The sequence below is a fragment of the Aquarana catesbeiana genome, linkage group LG10 (genome assembly GCF_042186555.1).
Source record: "Aquarana catesbeiana isolate 2022-GZ linkage group LG10, ASM4218655v1, whole genome shotgun sequence".
NCBI classification, from domain to species: domain Eukaryota; kingdom Metazoa; phylum Chordata; class Amphibia; order Anura; family Ranidae; genus Aquarana; species Aquarana catesbeiana.
In genome coordinates, this window is record NC_133333.1 from 29,012,427 (window position 1) to 29,035,240 (window position 22,814).

General features: G+C 43.4%; 1 protein-coding gene across 1 annotated transcript; it reads left to right on the forward strand.

The window, feature by feature from the left end:
- Positions 1–218: 218 nt before the first annotated feature.
- On the forward strand, positions 219–1,307 carry LOC141109818 (chemerin-like receptor 1). Its single transcript, XM_073601084.1, has one exon. The coding sequence runs from the start codon at positions 219–221 to the stop codon at positions 1,305–1,307; it is 1,089 nt and encodes a 362-aa protein (XP_073457185.1).
- The last annotated feature ends 21,507 nt before the right edge of the window (positions 1,308–22,814 follow it).

Here is a 22,814-nt window from a genome sequence, read left to right on the forward strand (position 1 = left end):
TAATTTATAATCTGTCTGACAAATAGTGTCAAAATTACATAAGCAATGGCCAATGAAATTTGTAGTGTATATGTCCATATAAATACATTTTTATAGAATTGGATTTGGATTTGCATTTGAGTAAAAAATGTGGAGCTGGGCTTTAATCTCATCATTCTTTTTCTCTTTTCATAGTATAAAATTTTCATCTTTGTTTTTGAATATTGAAGAATCTTTCAATGGAGTATCTAATAACCAATGTGACTCTGCTAACTGGAACCATTATCACCAGTATCACCAATAGTGCAAATGGCACTGCCAGCCCTGAAAAAAGAGTAAAGCGCGCACAGCGAATTGTTCGTGAAATCTCCATTACAGTCTACGTCATGGCCTTTTTGCTGGGGACCACCGGGAATGGATTGGTCATATTTTTCACCACCTTCAGAATGAAGAAGACCGTCAGTGTTGTGTGGTTCCTCAACTTAGCCATAGCTGACTTTATCTTCACTTTTTTGCTGATTTTCAGGATCGTCCATCTAGCCATGGATTACCACTGGCCTTTTGGTAGATTCATGTGCAATCTAGATGTTGGTATTTTCTACATCAACTTGTTCTCTAGTCTCTTCTTAATCACCATCATCAGCATTGATCGTCTCATCGCCATAAAGTTCCCGGTTTGGTGCCAGAACCATCGAACTCCGAGACTGGCATCCATTGTCACCTTGGTAGTTTGGGTCCTAGCATTCATTTTAAGCTTACCGTATGCAATGTTTATGGACACAACCAAAGTTGAAAATGTTGTTTATTGCCTAAGCAACTATTCCAATGATAAAGATGTGGCTATGTCAAGAAATTCTGGTGTGACTATAACCAGATTCATTGTCGGATTTGTCCTTCCTCTCACTGTAATCGTCTTATGTTATACAGTGATTCTGTCGCACATCCGGAAAAATTACATGACCAAGTCTAGCAAACCGCTTAAGATGATAGCCGCTATAATCATTTTATTCTTTGTCTGCTGGTTTCCCTACCATGTCTTCTCTCTTCTCAGGCTGTCCATAAAGTATAGAGGCAAAGGTCGTTTTGGGAATGTAGTGCGCACTGGAATGCATTATTGTAAAATTTTAGCCATCATGCACAGTTGCGTCAATCCTATTCTTTATGTCTTCATGGGTCGGGATTTCAAAGAAAAGTTCCGGAGCTCCATCCAGTCAGTATTTGAAAAAGCTTTTTCGGAGGAAACGGTCCAAACAAGTTTCAAGCGTTCAAGTCAACTTATGAGTCTCAACTCCTGCAAATTGAAACCATATTTACAAAATAATATGTAGCGTATCCCCGAAGGAGCCACAAGTGTAAAGAAATCCCCTACCCTGCACAGCCTGGCACACCGCATCTTCACAGCACACTTGAGTCAGTAGAACAGTCCAGTGTTTAATTTTTATGTTTTATTGAGGGGAATAAACTTGGATAGGGATTAGGGTATTATGGAATGCCTATTTGATCAGAACAAAATAATTCTTAAGGGACACAAACTATATACAGTCCATATATACCCTTCTCCTTCTACCTCCAGCACAATCTTGCTTGTAGAACTACATCCCCCATGACCAGCTGCCACTGTTTGGATAGTCTAACAGAGGCTCAGTTAGACCGGTAGCAAATGCCCTTTACAGGCAGGGACCGCAAGGCCCCTTTGGTTGTGTGGCAAAAAGTCCTAGTGCCCAGCTGTCCTCCACCTGTGGCTACTGATCCCAGCACCACCTCTTCAGGCACTGCCAGCTCACCTGGCTGCAGCTGCCCCTTTCACTAGCCCTCCTGGCTAAGACTCCACAGTCCTCCCAGATTGACTCTGCATCCATCCCAGACTGCTTGCACCCAGTCCCTTCAGGCATGCCTCTCAGTCCTCTGACTATAACACTCACCAGCCCTCCTGGCTATCTTCCTCTCTGGAGATTTGCCCAGCAGTGTCCTTCTGCTGTCTTCCACTTTCTCCTGTTCCTCTGTTCAGGACACATCTGTGTTTCATGAAGAGGGTCCCTTCCGCAACCCAGGCCCAAGGTCAACCCCCCCCAGACTAGGGGGCACCCTCAAGGGTCACCGACAGCCTTACACTCTATCTACAGCATCCACCTGAATGCTACTTCCCCAGCTGGGCTGACCCTGAGTATTTTAGGGGGCCCCCCTGCCAACCCGTCTGTTGGGGATTGGTCAGGGGCCTCATGAATACTCCAGGCAGCTCCTCCTCTCCTCCACTTCCATTCTTCTAGAATCTTCTTTAAGTTTATAGAAGTAGGGGGAGGTCTCTGAGATGCTACCTGTGAGACATCCAGCCCTCCCTGAGTCATTCACCCGGCCCAGATTAAGACAACAAAACCGGCTTGGCAGTCAGCCAAGCCTGACAAGTTTACCTACACTAACAAAAAAAATAATCTACTTCTAGCACACTAGAGGGTGCTACAGTACAAATACACATCACAAGACCTGGTCAGAGTTGTTATGAAGGGCTCAAACAATCATAATAGTTTTTTTTATCATTATTCTCAAGACTGCATTCCACTAAAAAAAAGAATACTGAGAGGCCCAACAATACTGAGAGGCCCAACAAATATATTGATTTTCACTTATTCAACACTGATTTTGTTGCAGTACAAGACCATACCTGAGTTTCAAAACTACTAATGAATAAATTGGATGACAAAGACTGAGAGCAAAACATTTAGACAGGTCACAATCATATTTCATGAAAAAAACTCATAAAGCTGTAGCAGGGCCAGGACTAGGGGTGGGCAGGAGAACGACTGCCCTGGGCACTGTGGTATCATGTGTGGTTCGGGAGCGCCACAAGGAAATTGGGGGGAGGGAATTTGTGTTGGAAGGGGGAATTTAGGGGGACAGCAGAAAGTAAGCATTGTTCCAGGAGGGGAAATTTGGGGAGATGTTCTAGGACTGGGGATTTTGGAGCTATTTGTGTTGAGAGGGGAATGGGGTGAGAGGTTTTGTGCTAGGAGGTGGGATTTGGGGGGGTTGTGCTAGAAAAGGTAATATAGTGAAGGGGGAGGATGTGTGCTAGGAGGGGATTTGTTTTTGGGGGAGAGGGATTTGTTAGTAGGGATGATTGTGAGGCTTTTATGCTAGAAGGAGAAAATTGGGGTGGCAGCAGGGCTGGGACAAGGGGTGGGCAGGAGGGGCGGCTGGGCATTGTGGTATTATGTGAGGTGTGGTGGCACCATAAGGAGATTGGGGGGGGAGGAGATTTGTGCTGGGAGGGGGAACTTAGGGGGGTAGCAGGAGGTAATAATTGTTCCAGACATTGTTTTGCTAATAAAGGTAATATGGTTGGGGGGGGGGGGGTGTGCTAGGAGGGGAAATTGTTTTTTGGGTGGGGGATTTGTGCTAGTAGGGATGATTAGGGGGCTTTTGTGCTAAGAGGGGAAGAGGTGGGGGAGAGGAATTTGTGCTAGGATGGGGGGATTGGAGGAGGGGAATTTGTGCTGGAAGGAGGGATCTGGTGTGTGTGTGTGTGGGTGGGGGACTTGTGCTTCGAGGGGAGATTTGAGGGGTAGAGGATTTGTGCTAGAAAGAGGGATTTTTTTCTGGGCGGGGGGAATGTGCTGGGAGCATATGCGTAATGAGAGGATTTGAGCTAAGCATGCAGATTAGCGCTCAATTTATTGCTGACACGTAATGAACAAACATTTTGGGGGGGGAGGGACAAAATTTGCCATATTCGCCCTGGCCTCTAGATCACTTTGTCCCAGCCCTGAGCAGTAGTAAACCACAAAATAAAAAAATTGGCCCCTGCAGGATAATGTCATAATGTGCTAGTATGCATCGCAGACTTACTTTAGGGTGAAGCCATCCAAGTGGTGTGCTGTCACAGGGTTTCATCTTAACCTGGTCTTCCTTCCGGGTTCACATGCTCCAGGCATTTGAATGGCTGTGCCACGATAAAGTCACTCCGGCGCATACACGTGGGAGTCATGGACAAGGCACAGCTCTCTCAATGGACGGCATAAGAGCGCAGTGCGCATTTGCTGGTGACATCACAACTGCTACACATGAAATTATCTCCTAAACGCCGCACGTTTAACCACTTAACAACCGGCCCATAGCCAAATGAAGGCTACAGGGCGGTTGCTTAACTCTGGGAGGGCGTCCAGGGACGTCCTCCTAGAATTCCGCTCTCGCGCGCCCCCTAGGGGGCGCGCACTCGAGAGCATCCGTGACCTGGACCCGGCGCATCACGGATCTCGGTAAATGGCCGCTAAACGCGGCCGTTTACCATGTGATCGCTCCGTCAAATGACCGAGCGATCACATGTAAACAAACCGGCGTCATCTCATGACGCCGGTTCCTCTCCTCCCCTCCTGTGTACCGATCGGTACACTGTGAGTGGAGAGGGGGATGGATGGATGGTAGCAGCGCTGTGGGCTGGTTGTGTAGTGCCCACAGCGCTGCACAGAGACATCCAGCCATCCATCCATCCATGCTCAGCCATCCCTCACTACTCTGCAATGCCCTGCAATGCTGTCCAATACTCTGTAATGCCCCACAATACTCTGCAATGCCCTCTGCAATGCCCCATAATACTCTGCAATGCCCCACAATACCCCACAATACTCTGCAATACCCCACAATACTCTGCAATACTCTGCAATGCCCCACAATACTCTGCAATACCCTGCAATACCCCGCAATACTCTGCCATACTCTGCAATACCCCGCAATACTCTGCAATACCCTGCAATACTCTGCAATACCCCGCAATACTCTGCCATACCCTACAATACCCCGCAATACTCTGCCATACCCTGCAATACCCCGCAATACCCCGCAATACTCTGCCATACTCTGCAATACCCCGCAATACTCTGCAATACCCCGAAATACCCCGCAATACTCTGCAATACCCCGCAATACCCCACAATACCCCGCAATACTCTGCCATACCCCGCAATACCCTGCAATACCCCGAAATACCCCGCAATACTCTGCAATACCCCGCATTACCCCACAATACTCTGCAATACCCCGCAATACTCTGCAATACCCTGCAATATTCTGCCATACCCTGCAATACCCCCAAATACCCCGCAATACTCTGCAATACCCCGCAATACTCTGTAATACCCCGCAATACTCTGCCATACCCTAAAATACCCCGAAATACCCCGCAATACTCTGCCATACCCTGCAATACCCCGAAATATCCCGCAATACTCTGCAATACCCCGCAATACCCAGCCATACTCTGCAATACTCTGTGATACCCAGCCATACTCTGCCATACTCTGTCATACCCAGCCATGCTCTGCAATACCCCGCAAAAATCTGCAATACTCTGCCATAACCCACAATACTCTGCCATACCCAGCCATACTCTGCAATACCCCGCAATACCCAGCCATATTCTGCCATACCCAGTCATACTCGGCGATACTCTGCAATACCCAGCCATGCTCAGCCATACTCAGCCATACTCGGCTTCTGTATGTGGCCAGGCTGTGGAAGTCTCACACATGTGATATCGCCGTACTCAGGAGGAGTAGGAGAATCTATTTTGGGGTGTCATTTTTGGTATGTATATGCTATGTGTTAGAAATATTGTATAAATGGACAACTTTGTGTTAAAAAAAAAAAAGGATTTTAACCACTTCCCGCCTGCCGTCAAACGACGTCCTTGACTTTGTGCAGGGATATCTGAATGATGGGTGCAGCTACAGGCATCATTCAGATATCAGCTTTTTCAGCCGGCAATTCCCTACACCATAAGAATTATCATAGCGGCTGTTACACTGCTTGATCGTTCTTACGGGAGGCGAGAGGGGACGTCCCCCCCTCCCGCCGCCCTCCGGTGCTTCTACTGACTCACCGCTACGATCGAAGCCAGGATAGTTTTTTTTTTTTTTTATTTCAGGCACAGCCTAGAGGTGAGATGTGGGGTCTTATTGACCCCATATCTCACTGTAAAGAGGACCTGACATGCCATATGCCTATTACAAGGGATGTTTACATCCCTTGTAATAGGAATAAAAGTGATCAAAAACATTTTTTGGGGGAAAAAAAGTGTCAAACTAAAATAAATAAAGTAAAATGAACAATAAAAAAAAAAAAAAATTTAAAGCGCCCCTGTCCGTGTGCTCGCATGCAGAAGCGAACGCATACATAAGTCCCGCCCACATATGAAAACGGTGTTCAAACCACACATGTGAGGTATCGCTGCGATCGGTAGAGCGAGAGCAATAATTTTGGCCCTAGACCTCCTCTGTAACTCAAAATTTGTAACCAGTAAAAAATTTTAAATCGTCGCCTATGGGGATTTTTAAGTAGCGAAGTTTGGCGCCATTCCACAAGCGTGTGCAATTTTGAAAGGTGACATGTTAGGTATCTATTTACTCAGCATAACTTCATCTTTTATATTATGCAAAAACATTGGGCTAACCTTACTGTTTTTTTTTTTTTTTTAAAGCACAAAAAAAACGCGTTCGAATAATTGCTGCACAAATATCGTGCAAGATAAAAAGTTGCAATGACTGCTATTGTATTCTCTAGGGTCTTTGCTAAAAAAACATATATAATGTTTTGGGGTTCTGTGTAATTTTCTAGCAAATAAATGATGATTTTTACATGTAGGAGAGAAATGTCAGAATTGGCCTGGGAGCTCCAGAACGCCTGAAGGTGCTCCCTGCATGTTGGGCCTCTGTATGTGGCCACGCTGTGTAAAAGTCTCACACATGTGGTATCGCCGTACTCGGGAGTAATAGCAGAATGTGTTTTGGGGTGTAATTTGTGGTATGCATATGCTGTGTGTGAGAAATAACCTGCTAATATGACAATTTTGTGAAAAAAAACTTAATATTGCAAAGAATTGTGGGAAAAAATGACAACTTCAAAAAACTCACCATGCATCTTTCTAAATACATTGGAATGTCTTCTTTCCAAAAAGGGGTCATTTGGGGGGTATTTGTACTTTTCTGGCATGTTAGGGTCTCAAGAATTGAGATAGGCCGTCAGTAATTCAGGTGTGATCAATTTTCAGATATTGGCACCATAGCTTGTGGACGCTATAACTTTCACAAAGACCAAATAATATACACTAATTTGGGTTATTTTTACCAAAGATATGTATTGGTATAAATTTTGGCCAAAATATATGAAGAAAAATTACTAATTTTCAAAATTTTATAACAGAAACGAAGAAAAATGCATTTTTTTACAGATTTTTCAGTCTCTTTTCTTTTATAGCGCAAAAAATAAAGAACCCAGCAATGATTAAATACCACCAAAAGAAAGCTCTATTTGTGTGAAAAAAAGGACAACAATTTCATATAGATACAGTGTTGCATGACTGAGTAATTGTCATTCAAAATGTGAGAGCACCAAAAGCTGAAAATTGGTCTGGTTATTAAGGGGGTTTAAGTGCCCAGTGGTCAAGCTTACCTCCCAGATTGCAAGCAAATGAGCTGCAAGTTTGAAAATTACTTTTAATTAGGTATAAATCATTTAAATACCTACAAAAGTAACTAAGGAAATGATATATATCTTTAATTTAGGTTTACGTGAACCCAACGTTTAATATTTGAAATTTCATGATATTTACCTATATAAACCCTACTGTAAAACAATGAGCTTACTTTATAGATCCTTGTAAACTTACTTTATGTATCTTTATAACATTGTATACTCAATAAACTTCTTTTGACAAGGAAAATTACTTTTAACATTGTTCTGTACTGTATGCACACCCTTTCGCTATTTTGGCCCTATCTGCATTGTTATTCCTACTCTTCAACTATTTATTAAAGTTCAAGTTAAATTGATTGTAAAGTCTCCTTTTTTTTTGTAAAAGATAACAAACGTGTTACACTTACCTACTCTGAGTAATGGTTTTGCACAGAGCAACCCAGATCCTCCTCTTCTCGGGTCCCTCTTCTGTGCTCCTGGCTAGACATGTGCACTGCCAAAAAATTTGTTCGTTTTCGTTTCATTAGGTTTTTTTTTTTTTCGTTTTTTGGGTCATTCGTTATGATCGCAATTAGTAAATTTGTAAATTCGCACATTCGTAAATTTATACATTCGCACATTCGTACATTCATAAATTTGTAAATTTATACATTCGCACATTCGTACATTTGTACATTCGCACATTCGTAAATTAGAAAATTTGTATATTCGTAAATTCGTACATTCGTAAATTCATAATTTTGTACATTCGTACATTCGTACAGGAGGGAGGGAGTAAATTAGAAAATTCGGAAATTTGGAAATTCGAAATTCGAAAATCCGAAAATGAGAAAATCTGAAATAGTAACTAACTATTAAATTATAGGTATTGTAATTTCCTTTCAAATTTGGCTGTTAGTGAACGTAATGAATCCAAATTTATCCGAAGTTACGAATTATCCAAAATAATGAATGCCGCATCTAAACAAATAGAACGGAACAAAATAAATAATAAATAATAATAATAATAAAAAGTTTTTATTATTATTCTTGTTATTTATTATTAATAATTCATTACGTTTCATTCGTTTGGATACGATATTCATTATTTCGGATAATTCGTAACTTCGGATAAATTTGTATTTGTTAGGTTCACTAACAGCCAAATTTGAAAGGAAATTACAATACCTATAATTTAATAGTTAGTAATAGTTAAGTTATTATTAGTTAATTATTATTTAAGATTTCACAATTTACGAATTTCCAAATTTCCGATTTTACGAATGTACCAATATATCAATGTACGAATATGCGAATGAACGAATTTACGAATGTACGAATTTACGAATGTGCAAATGTACGAATTTACGAATGTATGAATTTACAAATTTTCGAATTTACAAAAATTCGGAAAAATTCCTTAATTCGAATATTTTCGAATTAACAAATTTGTCAAAATTCGTTAAAAAATGAATTTGGAACTAAACAAATTGCACATGTCTACTCCTGGCCCCTCCCTCCTGTTGAGTGCCCCCCACAGCAAGCAGCTTACTATGGGGGCACCCGAGCCGAGCCACAGCTCTGTGTGTCCAATCAGACACGGAGCCGCAACCTGGCCCGCCCCCTTTCTTTCCTCACTAGCTGACTTATTTTGACAGCAGCAGGATCCAATGTCTCAGCCAATGAGGAGGGGAGTCCCGGGCAGCTGAGTCTTTCATGCAACATCGCTGGATCTAGATGGGGCTCAGGTAAGTGTTAGGGGTGTTGAGGGGGGCTGCTGCACACAGAAGGCCTTTTATCTTAATGCGTAGAATGTATTAAGATAAAATACCTTCTGCCTTTACAACACCTTTAACCACTTCAGCCCCGAAAAATTTGGCTGCTGAACGACCGGGCCATTTTTTGCGATTCGGCACTGCGCCACTTTAACTGACAATTGCGCTCGCACTACGCTGCACTCAAACAAAATTGACGTCCTTTTTTTTCCACAAATAGAGCTTTATTTTGGTGGTATTTGATCATCTCTGTGGTTTTTATTTTTTGAGCTATAAACAAAAAAAAGAGCGACAATTTTGAAAAAACACAATATTTTGATACTTTTTGGTATAATAAATATCCCCATTTTTTTCCTCAGTTTAGGCCGATATGTATTCTTCTACATATTTTTGGTGAAAAAAATCGCAATAAGCGTATATTGATTGGTTTGCACAAAAGTTATTGCCTCTACAAAATAGGGGATAGTTTTATAGCATTTTTATTTATTCATTTTTAGTAGTAATGGCGGTGATCAGCGTAGGGACTGCGACATTATGGCAGACACATCGGACACTTTTGACACATTTTTGGGACCATTGAAAATTAAACAGCGATTAGTGCTATAAAAATGCACTGATTACTGTAAAAATGTCACTGGCAGGGAAGGTGTTGACACTAGGGGATGATCAAGGGGTTAACTGTGTTCCCTAGTGTGTGTTTCTAACTGTAGGGGGAGGGGACTGACCTAGAGGAAATAATAGATCGTGGTTCCTAGCTATTAGAAACTCACGATCTATCTCTCCTCACAGAACAGGGATTTGTGTGTTTACACACACACGTCCCTGTTCTGCCTCTCGTGCCCGCGATCGCTCGTGGCCGGCGATCATCGCGACCATCGGCCACGAGCATCGGCACCCCCGCAGTGTAGGGGGCGCATGCGTGCGCCTGCTATCCTGCTTAAAGGAGCCGACGCGGGATCGTGCCGACCTGCCACAGTATGACGGTGGCTGGTGGGCAAGTGGTTAAAGCTACACTTGTGTGATCATTCGGCTGATTCCTCTACCTGTTACAGCCGGCTCAATTGCAAATTCTGTAGCAGGTGAAATAGTTGATGTACAGTATATACAGTTAGGTCCATATATATTTGGGCACAGGCACAAGTTTAGTTTTTTCAGGTATTTACCAAAACATAATTAAGCTATAGGTATATAATGGATATGGACTGAAAGTGCACACTCTCAAGTTTAATTTGAGGATATGTACATCCAAATCAGAGGAAGGGTTTAGGAATTACAGCTCTTAAGAATAGCCACCTCCCCCACCTTTTCTCAAGGGACCAAAAGTAATTGGACAATTGAATCAAAAGCTGCTTCATGGCCAGGTGTGGACTACTCCTTCGTTATCTCTTCATCAATTAACGGGGACTACCGGTGACATCATTTCCTGTATTTTTGAACGCAAACCGCAGATTGCATGGCGTTTTACATGCTTGTCTCGACAGACTAACATGTGAGTGGATATTATTTTATAACCACTTAAGGACCAGCCGCCGCAGTTGTACTGAGGCAGGTTGGCTCCCCTGGGCGAATTGGCGTCATGGTACGTCGGCCGCTTTAAGAGCTCTAGGTGGCGCGACGCCGGAGCCGATGCGCGTGGCTGGTGGTGTGCGATGCCCGCCGGCCACCCGCGATCGCTCCTGACAGAGACAGAACGGAGATCTGTCAATGTAAATAGACAGATCTCCGTTCTGTCAGAGGAAGAAAGACAGATCTGCTGTTCCTACTGATTAGGAACAGCGATCGGTCTCTTCCTCCAGGCAGGAACACATTTAACCCCTTGATCGCCTATCTAGTGTTAACCCCTTCCCTGTCAGTGACATTTATACAGTAATCAGTGGCTATTTTTAGCACTGACCGCTGTATAATTGAAACTGGTCCCAAAAAAGTGTCAAAAGTGTCCAATCTGTCCACCGCAATGTCGCAGTCCTGCTAAAAAACGCTGATCGCCGCCATTACTAGTAAAAAAAAAAATTTATTAAAAAAATGCCATAAATCTACCCCCTATTTTGCAGACGCTATAACTTTTGCGCAAACCAATCAATATATACTCATTGCGATTTTTTTTTACCTAAAATATGTAGAAGAATACATATTGGCCTAAACTGATGAACAAAAATGTTTTTATTTTTTTTAATTTTTGGAAATGTATTAGAGCAAAAAGTAAAAAATATTGTTTTGTTTTTTTTCCAAGATTGTCGCTTTTTTTTTTGTTTATAGCGCAGAAAATAAAAAATGCAGAGGTGATCAAATACCACCAAAAGAAAGCTCTATTTGTGGGGAATAAAGGACATTTTTCTGCACGGATGACACTTTAAAGAAATCATCACAATATTGAATCACAGCACCTTATGAATTTTTTTGCAATGTTTTGTCATTTGTTATAACAGATGTTGATTATATGGTAGATAATGTAGATTATTTTTATGATTCTATATATTTTATTGAGTACAGACAGTGCAGGAACTTCTCACACTAATTACAGAACTCTGTTCACACCGCAGTTCCTAAACTTCTTCAAACTAGACTGTAACTTTCTAGAAAACATCACGTATCACATCTGCCATTGGCTTTTTGTTCTCTTTAAGCGAGACCAAAAAAAAAAAAAAAAAAATCTGTTTTAAAAATGAATGAATAATTTTTTTTATATAGTAGCATTTTGTTGTTTTTGCAATATACAGTAGCAGATACAACACTTCATAGTACATAGAATGGTGGGGATACAACTCACTAAGGAGTACAATGCTTAAAGAGATCTATGGTGGTATAAGATAGGATACAAGCAGCAGCCCAAGTATTGAATATCTATCAAGCATTGCTTACATCGTTTATCAATAGTGTCATTCACATATAGATATAAACAATATAAACATTCCAACAATAGTTTTCTGCAGTCAGTATCCCACATTGGTGGGCAATCTGCAAATCAATACATTTTTAAATGAATGAAGATTTTTTTTCAGATTTCTTCTGTAATCAGAATGATAGGATTCAGAACAAAAGACAAAGAAGATTAGTAAAAGAAAACAAATCCCCCCTTTATATCAGTGTACCCATCAGAGCCCCCCTTATATCAGTGTCCCAATCAGAGTCCCCCCTTACATCAGTGTCCCCATCAGATCCCCCCTTACATCAGTGTCCCCATCACATCCCCCCTTACATCAGTGTCCCCATCAGAGCCCCCCTTATATCAGTGTCCCCATCAGAGCCCCCTTATATCAGTGTCTCCATCAGAGCCCCCTTATATCAGTGTCCCAATCAGAGTCCCCCCTTACATCAGTGTCCCCATCAGATCCCCCCTTACATCAGTGTCCCCATCACATCCCCCCTTACATCAGTGTCCCCATCAGAGCCCCCCTTATATCAGTGTCCCCATCAGAGCCCCCTTATATCAGTGTCTCCATCAGAGCCCCCTTATATCAGTGTCCCCATCAGATCCCCCCTTACATCAGTGTCTCCATCAGAGCCCCCTTACATCAGTGTCCCCATCAGATCCCCCTTACATCAGTGTCCCCATCAGAGCCCCCCTTATATCAGTGTCCCCATCAGAGCCCCCCTTACATCAGTGTCCCCATCAGAGCCCCCCTTCTATCAGTGTCCCCATCAGAGCCCCCCTTACATCAATGTCTCAATCAGAGCCCCCCTTACATCCGTCTCCCCATCAGAGCCCCCCTACATCAGTGTCCCCATCAGAGTCCCTCCTTACATCAGTGTCCCTTATTGGAGTCTCCACTTATATCAGTGTCCCCATCAGAGCCCCCCTTACATCAGTGTTCCCATCAGATCCCCCTTACATCAGTCTCTCCATCAGAGCCCCCCTACACCAGTGTCCCCATCAGAGCCCCCCTTACATCAGTGTTCCCATCAGAGCCCCTCTTACATCATTGTCCTCATCAGAGTTCCCCTTATATCAGTGCCCCCATTGGAGTCCTCCTTACATCAGTAAACCCATCAGAGTTCCCCTAAATTAGTGTCCCCATCAGAGCCCCCTTACATCAGTGTCCCCATCAGAGTCCCCTTACATCAGTGTTCCCATCAGAGCCCCCCTTACATCAGTGTCCCCATCAGAGTCCCTCCTTACATCAGTGTCCCTTATTAGAGTCTCCATTTACATCAGTGTCCCCATCAGAGCCCCCCTTACATCAGTGTTCCCATCAGAGCCCCCCTTACATCAGTGTCCCCATCAGAGCCCCCCTTACATCAGTGTTCCCATCAGAGCCCCTCTTACATCATTGTCCTCATCAGAGTTCCCCTTATATCAGTGCCCCCATTGGAGTCCTCCTTACATCAGTAAACCCATCAGAGTTACCCTAAATTAGTGTCCCCATCAGAGCCCCCTTACATCAGTGTCCCCATCAGAGCCCCCTTATATCAGTGTCCCCATCAGATCTCCCCTTACATCAGTGTTCCCATCAGAGCCCCCATTACATCAGTGTCCCCATCAGAGCCCCCCTTACATCAGTGTCCCCATCAGAGCCCCCTTACATCAGTGTCCCCATCAGAGTCCCTCCTTACATCAGTGTCCCTTATTAGAGTCTCCACTTACATCAGTGTCCCCATCTGAGTCCCCTTACATTAGTGTTCCCATCAGAGCCCCCCTTACATCAGTGTCCCCATCAGAGTCCCTCCTTACATCAGTGTCTCTTATTAGAGTCTCCATTTACATCAGTGTCCCCATCAGAGCCCCCCTTACATCAGTGTCCCCATCAGAGCCCCCCTTACATTAGTGTCCCAATCAGAGCCCCCCTTACATCAGTGTCCCCATCAGAGCCCCTCTTACATCATTGTCCTCATCAGAGTCCCCCTTATAGCAGTGCCCCAATTGGAGTCCTCATTACAATAGTAAACCCATCAGAGTTCCCCTCAAATTAGTTTCCCATCAGAGTCTCTCCTTACATCAGTGTCCCCATTAGAGTCCCCCTTTCATCAGTGCCCCCACCAGAGTCTCTCCTTACATCTATTTCTCCATCAAAGTACCCCTTACATCAGTGTCTTCATCAGAGTCCCCTACATCAATGTCCCCATCAGAGTCTCTCCTTACATCAGTGTCCCCATCAGAGTCTCTCCTTACATCTATTTCTCTATCAGAGTTCCCAATTACATAAGTGTCCTCATCAGAGTCCATCCTTACATCAATGTCCCCATCAGAGTCACCCTCTTACATCAAACAAATTAATCCCAGTGCTAACACAACTGTTAGATGTAACCAGTCTATAATAGAATATTGTGCCACCAAAAACAAATAATGATGACCCTATAATGCAATGCAGTGTCAAAGGTGGGCAGTACACAGTCCCAGCAGACAATCCCAACTGTGACTGGTGTGCAGTAATGTCATGGAGCTCCAATGCCAAGTCCAGATGAGGCAATGGACAAGAGGGTCACCAAGGAGCTCAATAGGAAATTGACTCACAGAAAAAGTCCCTCAACAGCACTGGGTATAGCACACTGATCACACAAGGGAATATCTTTACATTGGGGCCACAGACACAGAAGATGAGGGAATGTCTCCTCACTGAGGCCACAGGCACAGGAGGCGAGGAAACATCTCCCAACTGGGGCTATGGACACATAAGCAAAGGGATCATATTCCCATTTGGGGACATGGACAAACAAGGCAAGGGAAAGTCTCCTCATTGGGACCACAGACTCAGTAGGCAGGGAAAGTCTCCCTGTTGGGGCCACAGACAGAAGAAAAAACCTGGATGAGTGGGAAAAAGATGGGGCACCAGAGGATCAGCTCCAAAGTTCATACTGTAGATCTTTATTAAACTAGTTCAAACTGCCGACAGCACCATTTTGAGCTTGAGTATCTGGATCAAGATCTCTTTCCAGAAGAATATACTATAATTCATTAGTGGCCATTGAGCTACAGCTGTTGACATTTAGGTTGATGGTCTCCCTGTAGGCATGGAGAGCACTGATGGTATAGGCTAATTTACCTTTCCTTGTCCCACATGGGACCCTGGGACATAGTGGGTGGGAGATTGATGACCCCAGCCTACATGCTTATATCTCCCCAGCCAATCCCTGGTCAATAAGGCAGGTGACCAGCAGGGGGCTGGAGGTTGTATAAATGGGCTAGAGCCCAGAGCAGACTGGGGGGGGGGCATGCTGAGGTCTGTGACATCCCTGGGAAATTTGCCTGGAACTGAAAGCACCTTTTGTGGGGTCCCAGTTACTGTTTGGCTGGGGGAACCTCTGTTCTATCCTCCGAAGCAATTTATAAAAAGCTTCCTAAGGATCCAGGACACAGGTAACTGGAATACAGAAGTTGACTGACAGTGAGTACCGGCCTTTCCCCACTCATCCTACCTAGTAGGAAATACCAACAATACAAATAGCATGATGGCAGCAAAGATGTCCAGTGCGTCCCCTCACCAGATTTCCAACAAATGGCCACTGCTCCCACCTATAACTGCAGAAAGATCCTAGTGTTAAAGTACCTAGTATACAGGGTGACTCTGTAGGTACTTTGGATATTATTTGTGCCAACGTCCCCGACAATCTGTAGAAAGCATCAAGGGGCTAAATAGTGGGACTTTGAGGGCACAACCATAATAGACTACAAAAAGTATAAAAAACTTAATTTTTATTAATAGCATACAAAAACACAGAGAATAGACATGAAAGTTTAAAAACGCATCTGATATAGGCATACAACTCAGTTACATACACCATAATGAATCCTATCCTGCAGTCTCCTAAATAATTCTCTATAACTATGTATAGACAGTATAACCAGTAATTACGGGTAGAATAAAGGGTACACTTCCCCTGTAAGGTTGAATTTTAAGAGAGTACTGCAGGTCTGGTGTTCCAAGGTGGTGTAGTCTCTAATTGCTCTACATGTTTCACGTTGACAAGGAACGCTTCTTCAGGAGCTAGAGGTTTAAATGGATATGAAGAAAAGGAAAAATGCTCACAATAGTGAATTGAATCAATGCATCGCTGACAGCGATCAAAGGTAAATATATATATCTGAAAGGAAGTCAGATGGACAGCAAACAAGGAGCAGAGGCCTCCCAAATGTATATCACATCAGATGATTATAGGTAAGCAGGTTAGCTTGTGTGGGCTGCAGTTCCCACAGTAACAACACAGGGGTCTGGGGATACTGCGTCCTCCTAGATTGCTGCCAAAGTTGTATGTCAACTTTGGCAGCAAACTTTCCCCAGACCCCTGTGTTGTTACTGTGGGAACTGCAGCCCACACAAGCTAACCTGCTTACCTATAATCATCTGATGTGATATACATTTGGGAGGCCTCTGCTCCTTGTTTGCTGTCCATCCGACTTCCTTTCAGATATATATATTTACCTTTGATCGCTGTCAGCGATGCATTGATTCAATTCACTATTGTGAGCATTTTTCCTTTTCTTCATATCCATTTGAACCTCTAGCTCCTGAAGAAGCGTTCCTTGTCAATGTGAAACATGTAGAGCAATTAGAGACTACACCACCTTGGAACACCAGACCTGCAGTACTCTCTTAAAATTCAACCTTACAGGGGAAGTGTACCCTTTATTCTACCCATAATTACTGGTTATACTGTCTATACATAGTTATAGAGAATTATTTAGGAGACTGCAGGATAGGATTCATTATGGTGTATGTAACTGAGTTGTATGCCTATATCAGATGCGTTTTTAAACTTTCATGTCTATTCTCTGTGTTTTTGTATGCTATTAATAAAAATTAAGTTTTTTATACTTTTTGTAGTCTATTATGGTTGTGCCCTCAAAGTCCCACTATTTAGTCCCTTGATGCTTCCCACCTATAACTGGCCTTCGCAGCAAAGAGCACATGGAAGGGCGATGCATGTCAAACAAAACCAAACAAATATCCTAGCTCAAATTACCAGTCAGCCTGCAACCAACCAAATTATCCCAGTGTTTTCTAGTCCTAACTCTATACATTTTGAGAGCCTCCGTAGTAGAAGTACATGCATTCTCATGGATAGATAGAGGGCAGGTGAGCCTGAAAAGAGCCCACCCCTCCTTAAAGGCACAGGAGCACACTGGACACCCAGCATGTAGCACAATGGCAGCAAAGGTGTCCAGTGTGTCCCCTCACCATTATTTCAACAGCACAAACAAATGGCCACTGCCCCCACCTATAACTGGCCTTTGAGGCAAGGAGAACATTGAAGGGTGGCGCATGTCAAACAAAACCAAAGAAATATCCTAGCTCAACTTACCAGCCAGCCTGCAACCAACCGAATTATCCCAGTGTTTTCTCGTCCTAACTCTATGCATTTTGAGAGCCTCCGTAGTAGAAGCACATGCATTCTCATGGATAGATAGAGGGCAGGTAAGCATGAAAGGAGCGAACCCCTCCTTAAAGGCACAGGAGCACACTGGACACCCAGCATATAGCACAATGGCAGCAAAGGTGTCCAGTGCGTCCCCTCTCCAATATTTCAACAGCACAAACAAATGGCCACTGCCCCCACCTATAACTGGCCTTTGCAGCAAGGAACACATGGAAGGGTGACGCATGTCAAACAAAACCAAATAAATATCCTAGCTCAACTTACCAGCCAGCCTGCACCCAACCTAATTATCCCAGTATTTTCTAGTCCTAACTCTATACATTGTGAGAGCCTCCATAGTAGAAGCACATGCATTCTCATGGATAGATAGAGGGCAAGTGAGCATGAAAGGAGCCCACCCCTCCTTAAAGGCACAGGAGCACACTGGACACCCAGCATATAGCACAATGGCAACAAATGGCCACTGCCAACACCTATAACTGGCCTTTGCGGCAATGAGCACATGGAAGGGTGATGCATGTCAAACAAAACCAAAGAAATATCTCAGCTCAACTTACCAGCCAGCCTGCAACTAACCGAATTATCCTAACAGTTTGCGTTAAAAAACAGGGGTTTAATTTGCACACATGTGCAAATGCATCCGTGAGCTGCAGAGCCCCTTCAAGGGACCCCAGTACTATCTGCAGTCTTAACTCTATACATTTTGAGAGCCTCTGTAGTAGAAGCACATGCATTCTAATGGATAGATAGAGGGCAGATGAGCCGCAGAGGTGATCAAATACCATCAAAAGAAATCTGTATTTGTGGGAAAAAGAGGACATACATTTTATTTGGGAACAGTGTCGCACGACCACACAATTGTCAGTTAAAGCAACGCAGTGTCGTATCGCAAAAAATGGCCTGGTCATGAAGTGGGGTTATAAAAAAAACAAAAGAATCACGCTAATAAATAACACAAAGTGCATAAAAACTGTGAAAACAGTGTCAAATACAAATGAGCAAAAATGTAAATAAACTCAAGAATACGGTGGCATCCAAAAGTTAATCACTCGTGCAACCCTAAAAAAGTCCAAAACTGAGTGAACTGAATGATGGTCATAAAATAGTGGCAACTAAATAAAACCACTTATATGAAAAAGAAAGTCCAAGTGAATGTAAATGATTCCTCCGTGAAAAGCAGTCCACCACCAAGAACTCCTTACCGGAAAGCCACGATCCCCCACTACAGAGGATCATGAATCGCAAAGTAGCAGAAACTGGCAACTGGAACTCGCATCGGTATCCACTACGGGGTCATCAAATCATCAGGGGTTATGGACCAGCTTGTAGAAAGGGCGTACCATAAAACGAAGAAGGAACTCACATAGTGTAAAACCATTAAGGACTTTATTAAAACTCATAAAATCACACTTACAATGTCATCCAGAAAAAGAAAGCCTTAAGTCTGGTCCGTTGGCCACGTTTCGTGACAACATCACGTCTTCCAGTGCCTGGAAGACGTGATGTTGTCACGAAACGCGTAGGGAGGAGCAGGATGATGCGCTGACGTCACCTCCAATCTGTGCTCGATCTTCAGGAGGACGGGTTTGTCCGAGTCCACACGGCCAACGGACCGGACTTAAGGCTTTCTTTTTCTGGATGACATTGTAAGTGTGATATTATGAGTTTAAATAAAGTCCTTAATGGTTTTACACTATGTGAGTTCCTTCTTCGATTTATGGTACGCCCTTTCTACGAGCTACCTTTTTAGGTTGCATGGGTGATTAACTTTTGGATGCCACCGCATTCTTGAGTTTATTTACATTTTTGCTCATTTGTATTTGACACTGTTTTCACAGTTTTTATGCACTTTGTGTTATTTATTAGCGCAATTCTTTTTGTTTTTTGTTTTTTATTTTTTAGTACTGTATGGGTCTCATATTGTCAGAATCGCTGCTGTTTCACTAATGATATGTAATTGGTTTATATCACATCATTCAGGTGTTTCACTTATCAAATTATTATCTAGCGCAGTTTTTTCCCTCTTATTTTTCTTACATGAAGTGGGGTTGACCGTCCGGGGCTAAAGTGGTTAAACCAAGTTTTAGTCCAATGTCTCGAACTTATTTTAAGAAATAAAAACCTTTCAGAGATGTTAACTCTTACACGCTGTATCGCCTCCAAAAATATTCCGGCTGTGGCTTTATTAAGAATTTTTCTTCATGTAAGGCCAGCTTATGAACCGATTAGCTTCGACCACAAGCCGTATAAAAAAGCAGCATACAGTTCTTAGGAAAGAAGTTTGTTTTTCAGCAGTATTCGGACTATTTTTCTCTTTGGTCAGTGGGTGGTCCTTGGGAGGTAACTAAGTCCTCAATAAAGAGTGCCAGAGTGTCAGACTTTTCGTCACTCCATCTTCTTGAAGCACCCTAGGGCCAGCTTCAGCTAGAAGAGGAACACTTTAAGAACTTGGAATTTCGAATTTTACCTCGTTTCCTGGGAATACTTAGGAGAGCATCTAGTTGAGGGTAAGATTGTACTTTTTATTTGTAGCTGCTGGTTTGTGTCCCAGGTTCTTTTCCCTTTGTGTAGTAGCAACCAGGCAAACAACAACATTCACCCTTCTGGTTCAGTAAACAGTCTAGGGTAGGGGTAGGCAACCTTAAAGAGGTGGAGATCTTCCTGAACAACATGGGAGAAGACAAAGATCACCGGGCACAGTGTCACCTCCTCACACAGGATTTAAACCTCTAATTGCCGTACTACCATGTAGCAATCGCGTACATTGCATGGCAACCATGGGTTTAAATCAGATGGTAAAGAGGCAACATATCGCTTCCTCATCGCGTGTGAAACACACTTGGATTGCTTTTCAGGGGAGCAGCAGTGCCCACTGCAGCGCAGTGACGTCAACTGAACGCTCCAGTTGACGTCCCTATGATGAAACGCGTAGGGCGTGGCCTATTCTGACGCTTTTGCATCATCTCCCAGAGGATCACCAACTTAAATCTGACGCTCTCCTGTTTTGATGACATTTGGTTGCCTATTATAAACTGCTTAAATCTGAGTACCTTTCTGTCATCTGCGTTCAATAAAGAGTGTTTTATGGTTTTACGCTATGGAATCTCCTCTTTCTTCTCTTATGCCTAAAACGTCACTGTGACCCAGAAACAGCCTGTGGATTGCCGCACAGTGGCATACACTGTGACTGCGCATTACCCCCGCAGGGGTTAAAGAAGCTGGTGAGTGTCCGCATGATCACAAGACACGAGCACCTGGTCACCAAGATTAATACAAATACCTGCCTTGTTTTACAAAGATGTCAAGTTTTTCACTTAAGTTGCACTGAGCACTAGTCACGATTTAACCTATGTAATTATTCAGCAATGTTATGTTTGTCAATCACTATATGGGGTTTTTATGCGGATGGAATAGCTTTGGCTAAAGTCATTTTTTGATTTCATCCCCTGTTCACCTTCCCCCTCCCCCAATTCAAAGGGGGCCAACCTAGCCGTTAAATTTGCTATATGCGATTTTGTTTATATTTTGTTTATAATTTACATGCGACTTTACATGTGGGATTTGACTACACACGATTTACAAAGTATTTTTTAAACTAGGACAACGTTACACCTACACACTCCAAAGGGGGTCACTTTGCTGTTTTATGTTTGGTTTTATTTCCGTTGAATTTTTTATTTGCAATTTTGGTTTATACTTTATATACGACTCTACATATGGGATTTGGCTACACACGATTAACCAAGTATTTCTATGTATTAGGACTGCGCCACACCCACACACTAACCCTTCACTTACCTTCTGTTTTTTCCACCTTGGTGGAAATCACATTTGTGGAGGCAGCAGTCCTTTATGTGATTTCTTCCATTGTTTCCATTTTTTTCCATTTTCTCCACTCTTTTCTCCACTAGGACAACGTTACACCTACACACTCCAAAGGGGGTCACTTTGCTGTTTTATGTTTGGTTTTATTTTCGTTGAATTTTTTATTTGCAATTTTGGTTTATACTTTATATGCGACTTTACATATGGGATTTGGCTACACACAATTTACCAAGTATTTCTATAAATTAGGACAGTGCCACACCCACACACTAACCCTTCACTTACCTTCTGTTTTTTCCACCTAGGTGGAAATCACATCTGTGGAGGCAGCAGTCCTTTATGCGATTTCTTCCATTGTTTCCATTTTTTTCCATTTTCTCAAATTTTTTTCCATTTTCTCCTTTTTTTTTAATTTTCTGTCCAGTTGCGCGGATACACCACTCATATTTCATTACTTTCTGAAAGAGCACCAAAACTCCTGCACCAGTTTTGGTGCTCTTTCAAAAAGTGCACCAAACCTGCAGGATATACAGTAATACAGGTCTATGTCTAAGCGCAGCAAACCCACAGGAAAGCTGCAGGTAGGTGTGGGTAAACCACAGCGCATCAGTGTGAAAGCAGCCCTATACTATTATGCCTGGTGTATTGCTTCCTACTGACCTGAAGATCTCTTCTTCCCTGCTGCTGGCACCTCTCTGGAGACCGCTAGCTGGGATAAGAGGTGAAGTGCAGTTGATATGACTTTGCGTGGGGAAAGGAGCCGACACTACAGAGGAGGCATCGGCTTATGCGGCTCTTGCTTCCTACTACAGCTCCAACTTTAAAAGTAGTCCCCTCTGCATTGCACTCTGTTTGATGCTCTGGAATAGCGGGTAAGCAAGCCCAGACCATGATCTACCAAACACCTGTCCGTGATCTACTGGTTGCTGACCCCCGGTCCAGGGGTTGTCTTTTTAAAGTTTATTGCAGAACGACTTGGATAAGGCAGCTGTGGAATACTTTGGAACACAAGAATGTAAGGACATTTTTCCCTTTGCAGCTATTTCTTAGACAGGGTCGGCGCTACTACTGGGCAAACTAGGCTGCCGCCTAGGGCGCCCGGCCGCTGGTTTCCCTACTCTCCGTCTCCCGTTGGTCTCAGAAACCTGACATTGCATTAGGAATCAGGTGGGTCAGTGTAATGGTCAGGTAGGCCAGTGTAGTGGTCAGGTAGGTCAGTGTAGGTGCCAGGCAGGTCAGTGAAGGGGTCAGGTACGTCAATGTAGGGGTCAGGTAGGTCAGTGTAGGATTCAGGTAGGTCAGTGTAATGGTCAGGTAGGTCAGTGTAGGTGCCAGGTAGGTCAGTGTAGGTGCCAGGTACGTCAGTGTAGGGGTCAGGTAGGTCAGTGTAGGGGTCAGGTAGATCAGTGTAGTGGTGAGGTAGGTCGGTGTAATAGTCAGTGCAATGCACAGGTAGGTCAGTGTAGGGGTTAGGTAGATCAG

What these genes read in the sequence shown, in the direction of transcription:
- LOC141109818 (XM_073601084.1), top strand. Translation starts at nt 219, where the DNA reads ATGGAGTATCTAATAACCAATGTGACTCTGCTAACTGGAACCATTATC.